The 12844-nt window shown below is 36.4% G+C and overlaps 2 protein-coding genes across 3 annotated transcripts in view; both read left to right on the top strand.

The window, feature by feature from the left end:
* LOC136350468 (E3 ubiquitin-protein ligase RNF220-like) overlaps positions 1 to 6756 on the top strand; it is a 54627-nt gene extending 47871 nt beyond the window's left edge. For both annotated transcript variants that reach the window (XM_066302202.1, XM_066302201.1), the window contains exons 7-12: positions 4815 to 5032; positions 5086 to 5235; positions 5289 to 5555; positions 5604 to 5852; positions 5907 to 5981; positions 6042 to 6756. In XM_066302202.1, the coding sequence (XP_066158299.1) occupies positions 4815 to 5032; positions 5086 to 5235; positions 5289 to 5555; positions 5604 to 5852; positions 5907 to 5981; positions 6042 to 6113 (1031 nt within the window). In that variant the 3' untranslated portion in view covers positions 6114 to 6756. The remainder of the gene's footprint in view (positions 1 to 4814; positions 5033 to 5085; positions 5236 to 5288; positions 5556 to 5603; positions 5853 to 5906; positions 5982 to 6041) is intronic.
* Positions 6757 to 8343: 1587 nt separating this feature from the next.
* On the top strand, positions 8344 to 12596 carry LOC136350341 (nucleolar transcription factor 1-B-like). Its single transcript, XM_066301911.1, has 4 exons — positions 8344 to 10675; positions 10732 to 10901; positions 11306 to 11791; positions 11849 to 12596. The coding sequence occupies exons 1-4, from the start codon at positions 8863 to 8865 to the stop codon at positions 11906 to 11908; spliced, it is 2529 nt and encodes an 842-aa protein (XP_066158008.1). The 5' UTR covers positions 8344 to 8862; the 3' UTR covers positions 11909 to 12596.
* The last annotated feature ends 248 nt before the right edge of the window (positions 12597 to 12844 follow it).

The following is a 12844-nucleotide window of genomic DNA, read 5'->3' as shown; positions in this document are numbered from 1 at the left end:
TACCTTCATTAGGTTACGTTTCAAATTCTTGCTGCGCAGCCTTGGAATGCTAAACTTTAAGTTACGCTCATAAATCTGGTGGTAATTTAAGAAAGAAAGAAATAATTCCCCTTGATGGCCCGCTAATGAGGTATTGTTTCGCGGATTCGTTAATATCACAAAAACCATTAAGGGCTCATTGTTCCATTTTCAATTTTATGTAACAACACTCCTATTGGCATTAAAGCTGTTTAGGTACTTTGTTCGGCTCGATGATTGGCCTTATAGATGCCGGCTACTGCAATGCGTTTTATCACAATAGGCACTAAATCGCCTGTTTTAGTTAAATTGCAATTCTGATCACCCTCCGTTATTTTACGTGTTACGTAGGGGTTTTATACGCGACAAACTAAACCTTGATTTTGTCCCGAAACTAGTCTCAAATTATAATCTCCGCTTTCAACGAGATGCAAGGGACACAAATAATCAATAGTAATTTATGCAATAATATGAAAACATTAAGTTGGGGGTGTCAGGACTGTCAGGCCGAGTGGCGACAGTAGCGAAAAAGACGAAAACAGAGCGAGAATTAAAGACCGGCCCGAGAGCCATGATAAATGGTCAGCAGGAGCATGCAGGCGCTTACATTGCCTCGTTTTACAAATCCTGAAAAGGATTTACACGCTCAGAAGGTGCGAGAGCACCCGCTTCATGTTAAACATGCCCGACCAAATCCCTTAGTCCAGGGGAAATCACACGTATTATGGATGCACCAAAAATTTATGCGATACATTCAACTTTCAAAGAAATCAATCTGAATCATGGGAAAAATTAAATAGTGAATGAATATTATATTATTTGATCATGAAATTCAGTGATGTGGTATATATTTTTGATTGAAATTTGTCTGGACTAAATGTATCATTTGATTCAGAGTTGAAAATAAGCACTTTTCGAACTTTGTTTCTTTTTTGAATCTAAACAGCCGGTGAAACGTTTAATATATTCAGGGAAAATCCGGTGTTTTATTCCATCCTGATCATTTATATTCATAAAACTTTTAATTTATATTAAAATTTTCGGGAAACATCGCTTTGCAGCTTATAGTGCAAGGTCGTAAGGTTTACAAAGTTTTTTTTATATTTGAATGCAATTTCTGCCCACAATTTTTATAGTTCGAACAATAAAATTGGTTATTTGGCTGCTGTAAATGGGGATTCTTTCGAAACAATTGGAAATGTCTTATTTTATATCGTCTTAAAATGTTTGTCTCTGATGGGAACAATAACCAGAATGTATTAGCATGGATTTTGTAGATAGGGTTGCAAATGTTGCAATTTTCGCCCTAGTTTAAATAATTAAAAAATATTTTTTAAAATAGCCGTTCCCAACCACTAGAACCACCTAAAATACATGGACTGACCTGCATGATTTTCAGTTTTCTTGTGACCCGAGGATACTCATTTTGGTTTCCTTCACTCCAGATGGAGCATTGGATCCTGCCCCTGATAAAAATCGTTACTTGAAACAGGATTATAATTTTGTAAGAAAAGTAAGTAGACTTTGTCATGAATCTATGAGAGATTCAATACTTTCTTAAAATATTTAACAAGATACTAGTAAAGAAGAACCTTATATTCTTCCTTTTCCACCACGAATCCTTGACGGAATCAATGCTAAATTCAGAAGATTTGTTTTTAAAATTCCAGAGTATCGCGGTCTTAATTTAAATAACAAAGATTTGGTCGTGAGTATTTCGCTCTTCCATTTAATATATTATATTACAATAAAAGTAAAAGATTACGACCACTTCCCGCGGATGGGTAAACAAAGATGCCTGTCCAAAATGCAAAAAGACGAAAATGAAATTAAATTAGGCAGGTAGCAAAATTATTAAAAACCTTGGACGCTTTTACAACGTGATGAATGATTTGACTCTTATTTTTTGTTTATATCAATATCTGTTTTATTTGTACTCTCATCAACTTCCTCTGAACGTTTTATAAATTTACATGTTCCATCTTTAACGACGAACTCCGTACATGTTGTGACTTAGGAGACTAAACGATTATTTCATTATTTGAACTGTAAAGAGAAATGAACTTCAATGTAAATGTAAGTTCTTTGGGGTTCCTAAACTAATTGCGCCTCCATCTCCACCCGTTTTTACACACCTTTGACCACGTTATTTATGAGACGTGTTAATCTACACTAACCCGAATTTCATTTCGGTAATCTCTTTGCGAAATACACGTTAAACCCGGTTGATGGGTCGGAATAAAGTTATGTTAATACCGTTTTAAGTGCTTACTTTGACTAAATGTATTGAGAAGTTTTGGCTAAAAACTATGAATAGAAAGTGCTGCAAGAAGAGAAGCGGAAATGCATACATAATCCCAAGGGGAAGAAAAATAAATCCATCGAAAAATATATATCAAATGTGGGGTATAAAAGTGGATGGCGTTGTTCTAGCGGTTTCCGAGTTTTGCGAAAGCAATGGAGTGCGGTCCATTTGCCTTCATTGTGTTGGCACTCACATATTCTCATATTCACACATACTAGTTACGACTTAAGTCCCCATGTAAAATATCGGGGGTCGTATCTTTAACCACCCTCATCTATTTTGAATATTTTATAGCTTAGTTTTTGCAGACTTGCCTATGAAATTGACGATTCTTGTTCTGCCTGCATCGGCACTTGTGCCTTCATTGGGCGCCAGTTAAATGATGAGCCTTTAATAAGGGTCTTTAACGATGTTTTTATCCTCTTGCTAAAAACCCATTTAAGGCGTGAAGTAACGTTAAACCGGGCAGTGCTAAAACTAATATAATTTTATACCCAAAAATAAGATTCTCTCCTGTCTGCAAGCTTTAACCCTCAAGTTTTACGGGGCACTTTTACCAAATTGGTATGGCTTTATTAAAATTAATCGCATGTTCATAATCATGAACACTTTGCCTTCTTCCTCAAATTTGCTTGTCTGGGCATTGTTCCGCGCTCACGCCACTGGCTTGAGAAACTCCCATTAAAGTGGCCAGATTTCAAATGAAACAGCAATAGAGAATGCCATTAATAAAAAAAACAGAGACTCTTAAGATGTTATTTATTTCTCGCAGGATAGCGATCTTGGGATGTCTGAGCCATTTTCTTTCTCGACGCAACAATAAGCCGAAGCGAAACTCTGCAGATGGACTATGAAATCTTCCTCGAACGACTGCATACACTTGTCAGTTTTCGTGACTGTGACATAAACTCGCTCATGAAAAGAGAATGGGAATTAATTGCTTTAGAGCTTTTTTGCAGAGGAATTACTATCAGAGTTCGAAACGAAGAAAGACAATGGACAAGCGAGCATAAAGAAACCCGGGAAACGGCTGTTGCCCAAGTTTTCACTTGTTCCAAAATGAATTAAGTTTGTCGATTAGACCCCTCATATAGAGTTTGTGTAACTGAAGCCGAGACGTTCTTCGCAAGTGTTACCCCTCAGCATTAATTCAGGAGTCCTCGACTAGTAAAAATTCTCAATATAAATCCCTGTCAGAGGAGCCAAACTAAAACAAACATATCTATAGGTAATAAATGGAACTTTACAGAAGGGTATCGGAAATCCGCTCACGCACTTTCTCTAACTCCGGCAATCTTTGAGTCAGACACCCAGCTGCCCTTTGGAAACCTTGTTAGCCCTATAAATCCCCTCTGTCATTTTTTCCGAAGATTATCCCACTGTCCACGAAAGCCACTTATAATCATACGCCTTTTTATGAACACATAAACTTATGTTCTCCCTCTCTTTCTCGATGTTATTATTGCTTTTTTTACTGCACTGTCCATGTATCATGTTGTACTCATCATAGTTTTTGCTAATGGATATAAACACTCGTAGTTCCTCGTATAATTCTTGTAGTAAGTACCCAGATAACGTGGGAGAACAGTTAAATTTCCGAGGGTGCCGATTTCAGGTTAAGATGTGTTATCGAACCAAACACCATGGCAATTGAACTATGCTGGCATCAGGCCAGCATAGTTCAACATAAAACCTATTCAAGAGGTGGCAGAAATCAGAAGACATCATTTTGATCTACTATATATGGTTCAGCAAGATGCATTGCACATCTCTCTCTCTCTCTCTCTCTCTCTCTCTCTCTCTCTCTCTCTCTCTCTCTCTCTCTCTCTCTCTACTTACATAACGAAGATTTAGTAGTTAGATATAAAAATGCAGTAGTAAATTTACCTCCGCCTAAATCAGAAGGTATATAAATCCGAGCGTTTGACATTGAGGGCTTAGCCCCAGTGGGCTAAGGGGGCCCCAAATGGCATTCGTCAGCGAAGCGGCGGCCGACATCATTCACGGGATTAGCCGGCTAACCGTGTTAATTGCTGGGCCCGCGTAAATCAGCGCCGGCTTAAGTCATCAGACCCGGAATTTACGCGTGGCAAATATACCGAAACTGCCTGATCCAGGAACATTTACATTGCCTTCCAGGAAATCTGTCTTTTTTCCAGCGACGCTTTATAGTCACTTACGGATTCCAGCCAATAAAACCCATTCGTAAATACCGAACATACCAAGTTCACCTCAAAGCCGTTTGATTTCTCACCTCTGAGCACGAGAGCATAGTTCGACTTTGCTATTTGTACCTTAACATTCCGAAAGCGATCCCTTTTAACTCCTTTGATTTACACTTTCGAATGTGTATCGATCCCCTTAATCCCACATAAGCCTCCCGTGTCCTTTAAACCCCAAAGAATGGATTGCCTGTGTTAATGAAGCTTAAAGTTATCGAAAACCGACCCTTGTTAGGCTTTGCGTTATGTAGTACGTATGTTTGTTGCAGATCTAGTCTTGAGTAAGAAAAAGCGCGACCCGTCCAGCTGTCCAGTTTGCGGGATCACAATTTCACCCGGGGACTTGGAAACTCATTTTATGCAGGAATTGGAAAGACTGTATAAGCTTAATGGAACGGGAATTGCAGCTAGCAGGAAGAGGAATGCCAGAGATCCTGGAAGACCTCCGGCTTTGCCCGGCGATAGCGGCCCTGAAGGCAGATGGGAGGTATTGAGAATGTTTCACATTATTAGGTATATGGGACTAAAAGTCTATTACAGACTTTTCAGCGAATTAAGACTAACAGACAGGGTAGACTTAGGATCAAGATCAGGAAGCGCAAAGCTGACGATGGATGTCCTATTTGCACTGGCAGACCTCATCGAACTCAAGAAGAACTTACTTTGCACGTAGAGCAATGCACTAGAAAGGCATGACTTTGCTCTGATAGTATAAACTGAAAGTTAAATTTATTTGTATTCAGAACTTAACGGAAGAAGATGAGACAGTTGACGTGGAGGGAGACTCAGAGCTGGAGGACTGGCATGAAAATCAACGCCAAAGAACATCCTCGTTGGTTAGTGGAACGTCCACTAACTCCCCTAGAGCCACTGAAGTCGATAATGAAGGAGATGACGTAATTGTCGACGGAGATGAGCCAGAGGAGAGCAGCTTTGGTCCATCTCAGTATACTGAGTCTGACATCGTGATGAAAGAGAGCCATCAAGAGAAAGATGGAGTGCAATCTCAGGTTAGTTAATTATTTCATTTTTAGTAAAAGATCTAAAGCAAATTTTAGGTTGCAACGGTAAATTCGAGCGGTGATGTGGAGATAAAACCGAAGTCTCAAACTAGACAGTCCACTCAAAATGGACAACAATGCGATAGCAATGTGAGCACTTCAGACGCTGAGCCGAGCAGTCGTTTGCAGCTGATAGAAGAGCTCAGAATTCGCATTAGACAACTGGAAGCTGAGGCCTCAGCCAATGGAGAACACAGTGAAGCTCCCACTCTGCAACCTGAGGAGTATAAATGTCTAATTTGCTTGGTAAGTTACTTTCAGCTAAAGCTGTGAGCATGGTTTTGAATGTTCTTTTATCAGGAGCATTATAAGAAGCCGGTTATTTCAACGGTGTGCTGGCACGTACACTGTGAGGAATGTTGGTTGCACACCTTAGTAAGTATTTTTCATTCTTTGTTGAAAAATAATGTGAAATGTTTGATTGTATGATTGCAGGGGAGCAAAAAAGTATGTCCGCAATGTAGCATGATCACGTCCCCAACAGATCTTAGACGAATTTTTATGTAATTCTGGTCCTACCTAAATGTTTTCTACCAAGAGATATTACTTAATACATTATACTAATAATTGTTGTAGCTAGTTTAACCGATCCGCGCACAGTTAACTGATCTGATAAAAATATCTTTAACTACTACCTATCAGTCGCACTTTGTATAGGTGTCCCTTCGTTTCTCTATCATGTAATAGCATATGAGACATCTTGTTGTTGAGACTGCAGCTCAGTAAGGCTACGATGAATGTGATTTTCGAATTTTTGATTAGGAATTATATGCTGAATATAAGTTCTAATAAGATTATTATTAAATTTAATTGTTGTTAATTACACTCAGTTTACTCAGCAAGGAAAGCTTAGGTCGCAGTTTATTGTGAAATTATTTCATAAATTAAAATGTGCGTTGCATGTTTAGGCACTTAATTAATTAGAATTATTTGATAATTTAAACACTTCTGCAGTGCATAAACTAATACAGTGAAAATTGTATATATTATTGTTTTTTTGTTGTTGCATATGAAGTAAGTTATATATTATATTAAATTTGTATTATAAAGACTATGTAAATTATTGTAGATATCTTATTGAAATTATATCAACGTAACTTATTAACTATTCTAATTATTAACAATAAATGTCTCAATCAGTAATATAATATTCGGTTGTTTTATTAGAAGAAGTAACGGTCCCGAAGACGAAAGATGAGGTGTGTTTATATAGCAAGTAAACTAAAATAAGAGATGAAGTATCCTACGTATGTATAAACGTTAATACAGCAAAATAACGTAAAATAAAGATAAGAAATAAGATCAAATTTAACCAACTTTTAAGGAAAAAATGGCGTTATAGTATTATTTCTTATAAAACCAAATACTATTGTATATCAAAAATTTATTGTTATCTAAGTCCGACTCTGGGTAATTAGAAAACCAACTTTAGCAATAAGTAAAACAAAAATGACATAATGAAATGTGGAGAATATTATTTTATACTCTGTGTGGCCTCTACGAAGCGTGCGTTTCGAGAGCTCACCTATAAGGATATCGATAAACATAAAAAAAAATAGAGTCGATTAAATTGGAAACAAGTTGCGTAATTTAGCACCCCCGAACGTACCATGTCAAAATTTTAAAAAGTCGAATAATTTTCAGAGGTATTCGAAAAAAGTTTAAATTTAGGAAAAACGTTTTAAATTTTTCCTCGACTTGCTTAGCGAAGTAATTCAATTATCGCAACTTCATCATTGAATCTTTTCCTCTCGTACAACGGAGCGATGGCACATTTGCAAATCGACGTTTAGATTTTCGGAAACCATTATCACCTTTGGTTTTGCAATTGCAAATTTGGGGTGAATTGGATGACAAAATGCCTTTTTGAAGCGAAGTAAAACAAGACATGCTATAAATATATTACGTTTTACAAATTCATGTGAAATGTTTGACGTAAAATATTTCTCGTTAGAGCCATTCCAAACAATGGAGTCAGACGTTGGCCGGTACGTTGATCAGATCTTTTTCGATTAGATGATTATTTATGATGAATTATGAAAAGCATCATTTGTAGATCTATACCCACCAATATTAATGAATCACAACTTTAAAGACCAAAATGACAAAAGGCGTTTTAAGATCAATGCAGAATTCAAAAAGACGCATAAAGCTGTATTTGGAAGTAGAGAGTAAATCTCTTATAATATTTTTAATTTAATTCTTTCTTACTTTGTTATTACCAAAAAATGTTCACAGCATTTTCTTGCCCTCTCAATTACGCAGCTTTGCCCCGATTTATCCGACATTTTGCTTTTTACGGTTACCAACCTCCATGGTTGAAATTCAGACACCTCATACAAACATAAAACCAAATGCATTTTGTTATTTGTTGTATAAACAGAAATCGACTTCAGTAAAAAAAAACAATTTAAACATTTATTAAGAGTAAATTTTAAAATATTTTTGTACTCACTAGGGCTCGAATCCAATCCCTCCACAACACAAGAACCCTGAAGTAATTATACCAGCACGAAAATTTCATATAAATATACAACATAGACTCTAGCGATATCTAGCAGCGCTTCTCAGTACTATAAAAATTTCGAATTTGGTTTATAGGCCGAATAAGCTCAACAGATCCCTTCCCTAACTCCAAACCAAATGTCTCAACAAAGCACATCAAAACATATCGATTTTTCATGAAAATTTATAAATCTCCTCAGGAGAAGCTCCGGTAAAGGGTTCCTTTTAACGTTTCGTTTGATAAAACTTCTGAATATTAATTGGCGCTGTGCAAATCCGACATCGATTTCTTTTTTTTATTGACATTGGTTCCCAGGGGCATGTGCCCGTTCACAGACATTATCAGACGTATGCCGAATACATCCGGCGAGTCCGCTAGTCGAACAGGTAAATGGAGGGTAAACACTGTGATTAGTGATTACTGTGAATGATTGTGATTGAACATATTTGCTGGATACACTCAACATTCGCCCGACAACGACTGTGAACGCGGCCCAACTGACATATGTCAAAAACTAAGTGGCCTTTAAAAAATTTGCGGTTAGGTAAAGAGCGTGCTGGCGTCTTTACGGTTACGGTTAGAATCCCACATAATCTTGTAAATAAAAACAATCAACCACCGGGTTTTTCACTCATAACCGATAAAATATCTAATAAACCGACAAAGAAAAAGTTCAGTGGACATTCAATGATTATTGATTAATAAGGGCCAGCTGATCCGTGCGAATTTATACTTCATAAAGCAGGAGACATGAAGCGAAAAAGATTGGAAAGTGGCGATGGCCCACCCACAGAGCCTGCTAAAACAAAAAGGCAAAAAGCTCTGATAAAATCAAATGATTTGAATGGTGCTGTACCTGAAGAAAGGGATGAATACTTTCAGGTGCCAAAACCAAAAATTCAATGGAAAAAGGCTGTTTCCAGCAGCACATCAAACCCAAGGAAGAGTGGCCGGTCACCTAAGAAGAAGTCAGCAGCTGATGTCAATCAAAATGGTGAGATATCACCGAATCTAACAGAGGAGATTGTGAAAAGCAAGATTCATTCACAGAAGCGAAAGAAAAATGGTGTCCCAGGTAGTACAGTCTCAAAAACTCAGTACTTAACAGAAACAGAAGTTAATGTTCAAAGAGAAGAACTAAACTTAGATGAACCATTAGCACCAGTACCAGAAAAAAAGAAACGAGGTAGGAAACCACAAGTTAAACCAATCACCAATGATCAACCACTTAACTTGAACATTTCCTCACCCTCGATGCCAGGAGTTCTCAAGAACCCAAGCAAACCTATAGTGGAATATTGTAAGCAGGAATTAGAATATGCACTAACAGATCCTGAACCTATAAGCACAAAACGAGCTAAGAAGAAAGTGAGAATTGATGAGACAGAAAGTCTTAAAATTAAAAAGGAATTGTCAGAAAGTGAGTCACATTTTTCATCTAGAGAATTGCCAGCAAAAATAATAAAATCCAAACTCAATAAGAACTTGACTGAAGAGGTTAAGTTATCCCCACTGGCTAAACATATATCAGAATCAGAGGGTAATGATTTAAGATCTTCATTAAAATGGGATCACAAATCTCCTGATGTATTTTTAAAAGAAGTTGATTGTGCCTCTTCAGAAGGATCTAGTTTAGAAAATTTTTATGTCAACAAAATTGCTGAAAAGGAAGCAAAGAAGAAGTCCCAACAAAAATCATTAATTTTAATGCCAAAAGAAGATCAGTTGATATTGGTGCAGAGGCTTCAGCAAATCATCCCAGAAGGTGATAACAAGAGTTACAAGTATAGATTGAGAAATTTGGATTGGCAAAATATCCTATTTAAAAACTATTCCTTAGAAGAATGTCAAAAGGTTTGGCGACAGCTACTTAAAAAAATACGACATTACCGGCTTCTAATGGAAATAACAGAAGACATCAAACATGTCATAGAGCAGATAGATTTAACTGAAGCAAGTCCTAGTAAGCCAAGGAAGACTAAAAAGGCAAGGCATCCAGACATGCCAAAAAGACCTCTCACTTCCTACTTCCTTTATTTTATGAGAAAAAGAGATAAAATTTGCAGTGAACAGCCAGATCTTGACTCTCTGGAATTGAACAAATACATAAGTAAAAAATATCAATCCCTCTCTGCAGAAAAAAAACAGAAATATGAGGCAATAGCTGCGAAGAACAAAGGTGACTATAAAAGGCAACTTGAGGAATTTTATGTCAAGCATCCAGAATGTCGCAAAGTGGTTGTGAAAAAGCAGCAAAGGGCACCTAAGGAAAAACCTCCCAAAAGGCCTGATATTCCATATAAAGTTTTTGTACTGGCTGAATCAAACAGAGAAGAAATTGCAGATGAGGATAAAGCCGAATTCAAAGAAGTCTGTCGCGAGAAGTGGCGACAGATGTCTGAAGAAAAGAAGCTTACCTGGATTCAACTGGCTGAAGAAAGTTATCTGAAATATGAACAAGATCTTAAGGATTTCATGTCAAGACATCCAGAGTACACTCCCAAAACAGCTCATAAGCCATTCTTGACTAGGGAAGAAATTCAATTAAAAGACAAACTTGCTGGTTAGTTTCAGTGGAAGCATTAAAATTAAAAATTTTAAGATCTGAGCATGTTTTAGGCAAGCCAAAGAAGCCTCCATCTACAGCTTATGGATTGTTCATCAGTATGACTCTTCAGAGCTCTGAAGTTGTAGACATTCCACATAAAGAAAGGTGGAACTACACTTCAATTAAATGGAAGGCCATGACAGATGAGGAAAGAGAGCAGTACAAGCAACTTCTGATACAAGTGAGTATAAATATTTTTCTTGGTGTAATTGAACTGAAGATATTTAAAAAAGAAGACAAAAAAATAGTGTAGGTATTAATTAACAAGAAGTAAATAAATCACGGATTAAGTAGAATTTAATCCAAGGCTTATTTAATCCCTATGATTACATATTGACAAAGTAGAAGAAAAGCCCGTTTTTTTAGGAATTGGAAATGTAGCCCAAGTATTAATAAAAACTAAAATGGAAACTAACAAGTCATTGAATATTTTTGAACTCTTTTCTTTCTAATACTCTTTTCAGTTTTTTTTTGCACTATGTAGTTTATTGAACTAAAAGCGTACCTACCGTAGTTTTGAATTGAAGTGTACATACCAATCTAGGGTTGGGTCAAAATTTTATATAATATTTTTTTATTTTATAGGTTCAAGAACAATACCAAAAAGATTTCGAAACATACTTACAATCATTGCCAAATGATAAGAGGCAGGAAGAAATTATGAAGAACCTGCCAAAAAAACGTAAGAAGGCTACCACTCCCAGAGCATCCACTAGCGGCGCTAAGCGAAAATCCTCGTCAACGAAATCACAACCATCTCGTACTAAAAAATCAGATTCTCCTGCCAAAGTTGAGAATCCAATTCCTCCACCGAGATCGGCTTTTAAATACTTTGTTGAAAAACAGAAGAGTGACAATCCCAAAGAAGCATGGAAAAATTTGAGCGCTGCTGATAAGGAGAAGTTTGAAGAGGAGCTGAGCGTCATTAAAGAAAAATATATTAAAGATTTTGAAGCTTATTTGAAAAGTTTGACTAAAGATGAATTGGCCGATTTTTGTGCTAAACGGAGTTCTCAGGAGGAATACACCAGCAGTGATGAGAGCGAATCGGAGTCTGATCATGAGGCAGAGGTAAGGATCTTTTGAAATTGCCTTGCATGTTTTCTCCTAAACTGATATCTATTACAGGAATCCTCAGATGAAAATAGTGAGAGCTCTGAGTCAGAAAATGAAACAGATGAACATTAATCGAACTCTAATGTAGTAGAGTAAAAAGTTTCGTTAGAAAGACGAATACTATTGATGTGTGTGATATTTGTATATCTTGCTGAATGGTTTCTTATTTCATAATGTTGCAACTTGTTAATCACTTGTCATTCCTATAGTTTCGGGTAGTAAAAATTAATTGTTTAGTTGAGTTTCCACGATACATTAGAAATCTATTGAACCGCCGTGCTTTAATTTGGTAAAAATGACCGCCACAAATGCAATAATGGATGAGACAAGTACAAAAGGTCGGCCATTTTTGCCTTTAACTTGCTTAAAATTGTAAGTTTAAGTTCCGTCCTACATGACTGCATCCCTTTTCACAGTGTAGGAGGTTAATGTTATTCTGTTATATAAACGATATTTTTTTAGCTTTAGCATGGATGTAAATATTATATAAAGTTCTCAATGGAAACGAATGTCTCGAGAGTTTTTAGATTTTCGTGCTGTCTTGTATTCCATTTATTTGTAAGATGTAAACACGGTAGTCATTTTTGCCGGGAGAACTCGATATACGAAACTTAGTTTAGATTCGTCCATGTGATTTCCTTTAAAAAAGTTGTTCTGTGTTACCACTTATTTTATGTTTTCCTTTTTTACACCGCATATAATTAACGGTGTAAAATTAAATGTAACATTTTAATGACTTAAATAAAACTGTTAAAAATCACCCATTGTAATGATTTAATTTAGTGGAAGTTAGCGCAATTTATCTATAAGGAAGGTAAATTCCTGGTTACTGCAGAGTTTTAAAACGTATGGTAGAAATAACAGTCGAGCATTAAAAAAAACTTGCTGTTGGGGCTAAATCGTAATTGTAACGGCCTTGATTATCCCATATGTTATTTACCATTAAACATTTGCTTGACAACAGACTAACAGATAAAATTATGCAAGATATACTTTTAATATTATCAC

The sequence above is a fragment of the Euwallacea fornicatus genome, chromosome 3 (genome assembly GCF_040115645.1).
Source record: "Euwallacea fornicatus isolate EFF26 chromosome 3, ASM4011564v1, whole genome shotgun sequence".
Classification (NCBI taxonomy): Eukaryota; Metazoa; Arthropoda; class Insecta; order Coleoptera; family Curculionidae; genus Euwallacea; species Euwallacea fornicatus.
Note: the sequence above shows the minus strand (reverse complement) of the source record. Positions and strands in the feature narration are given on the sequence as shown.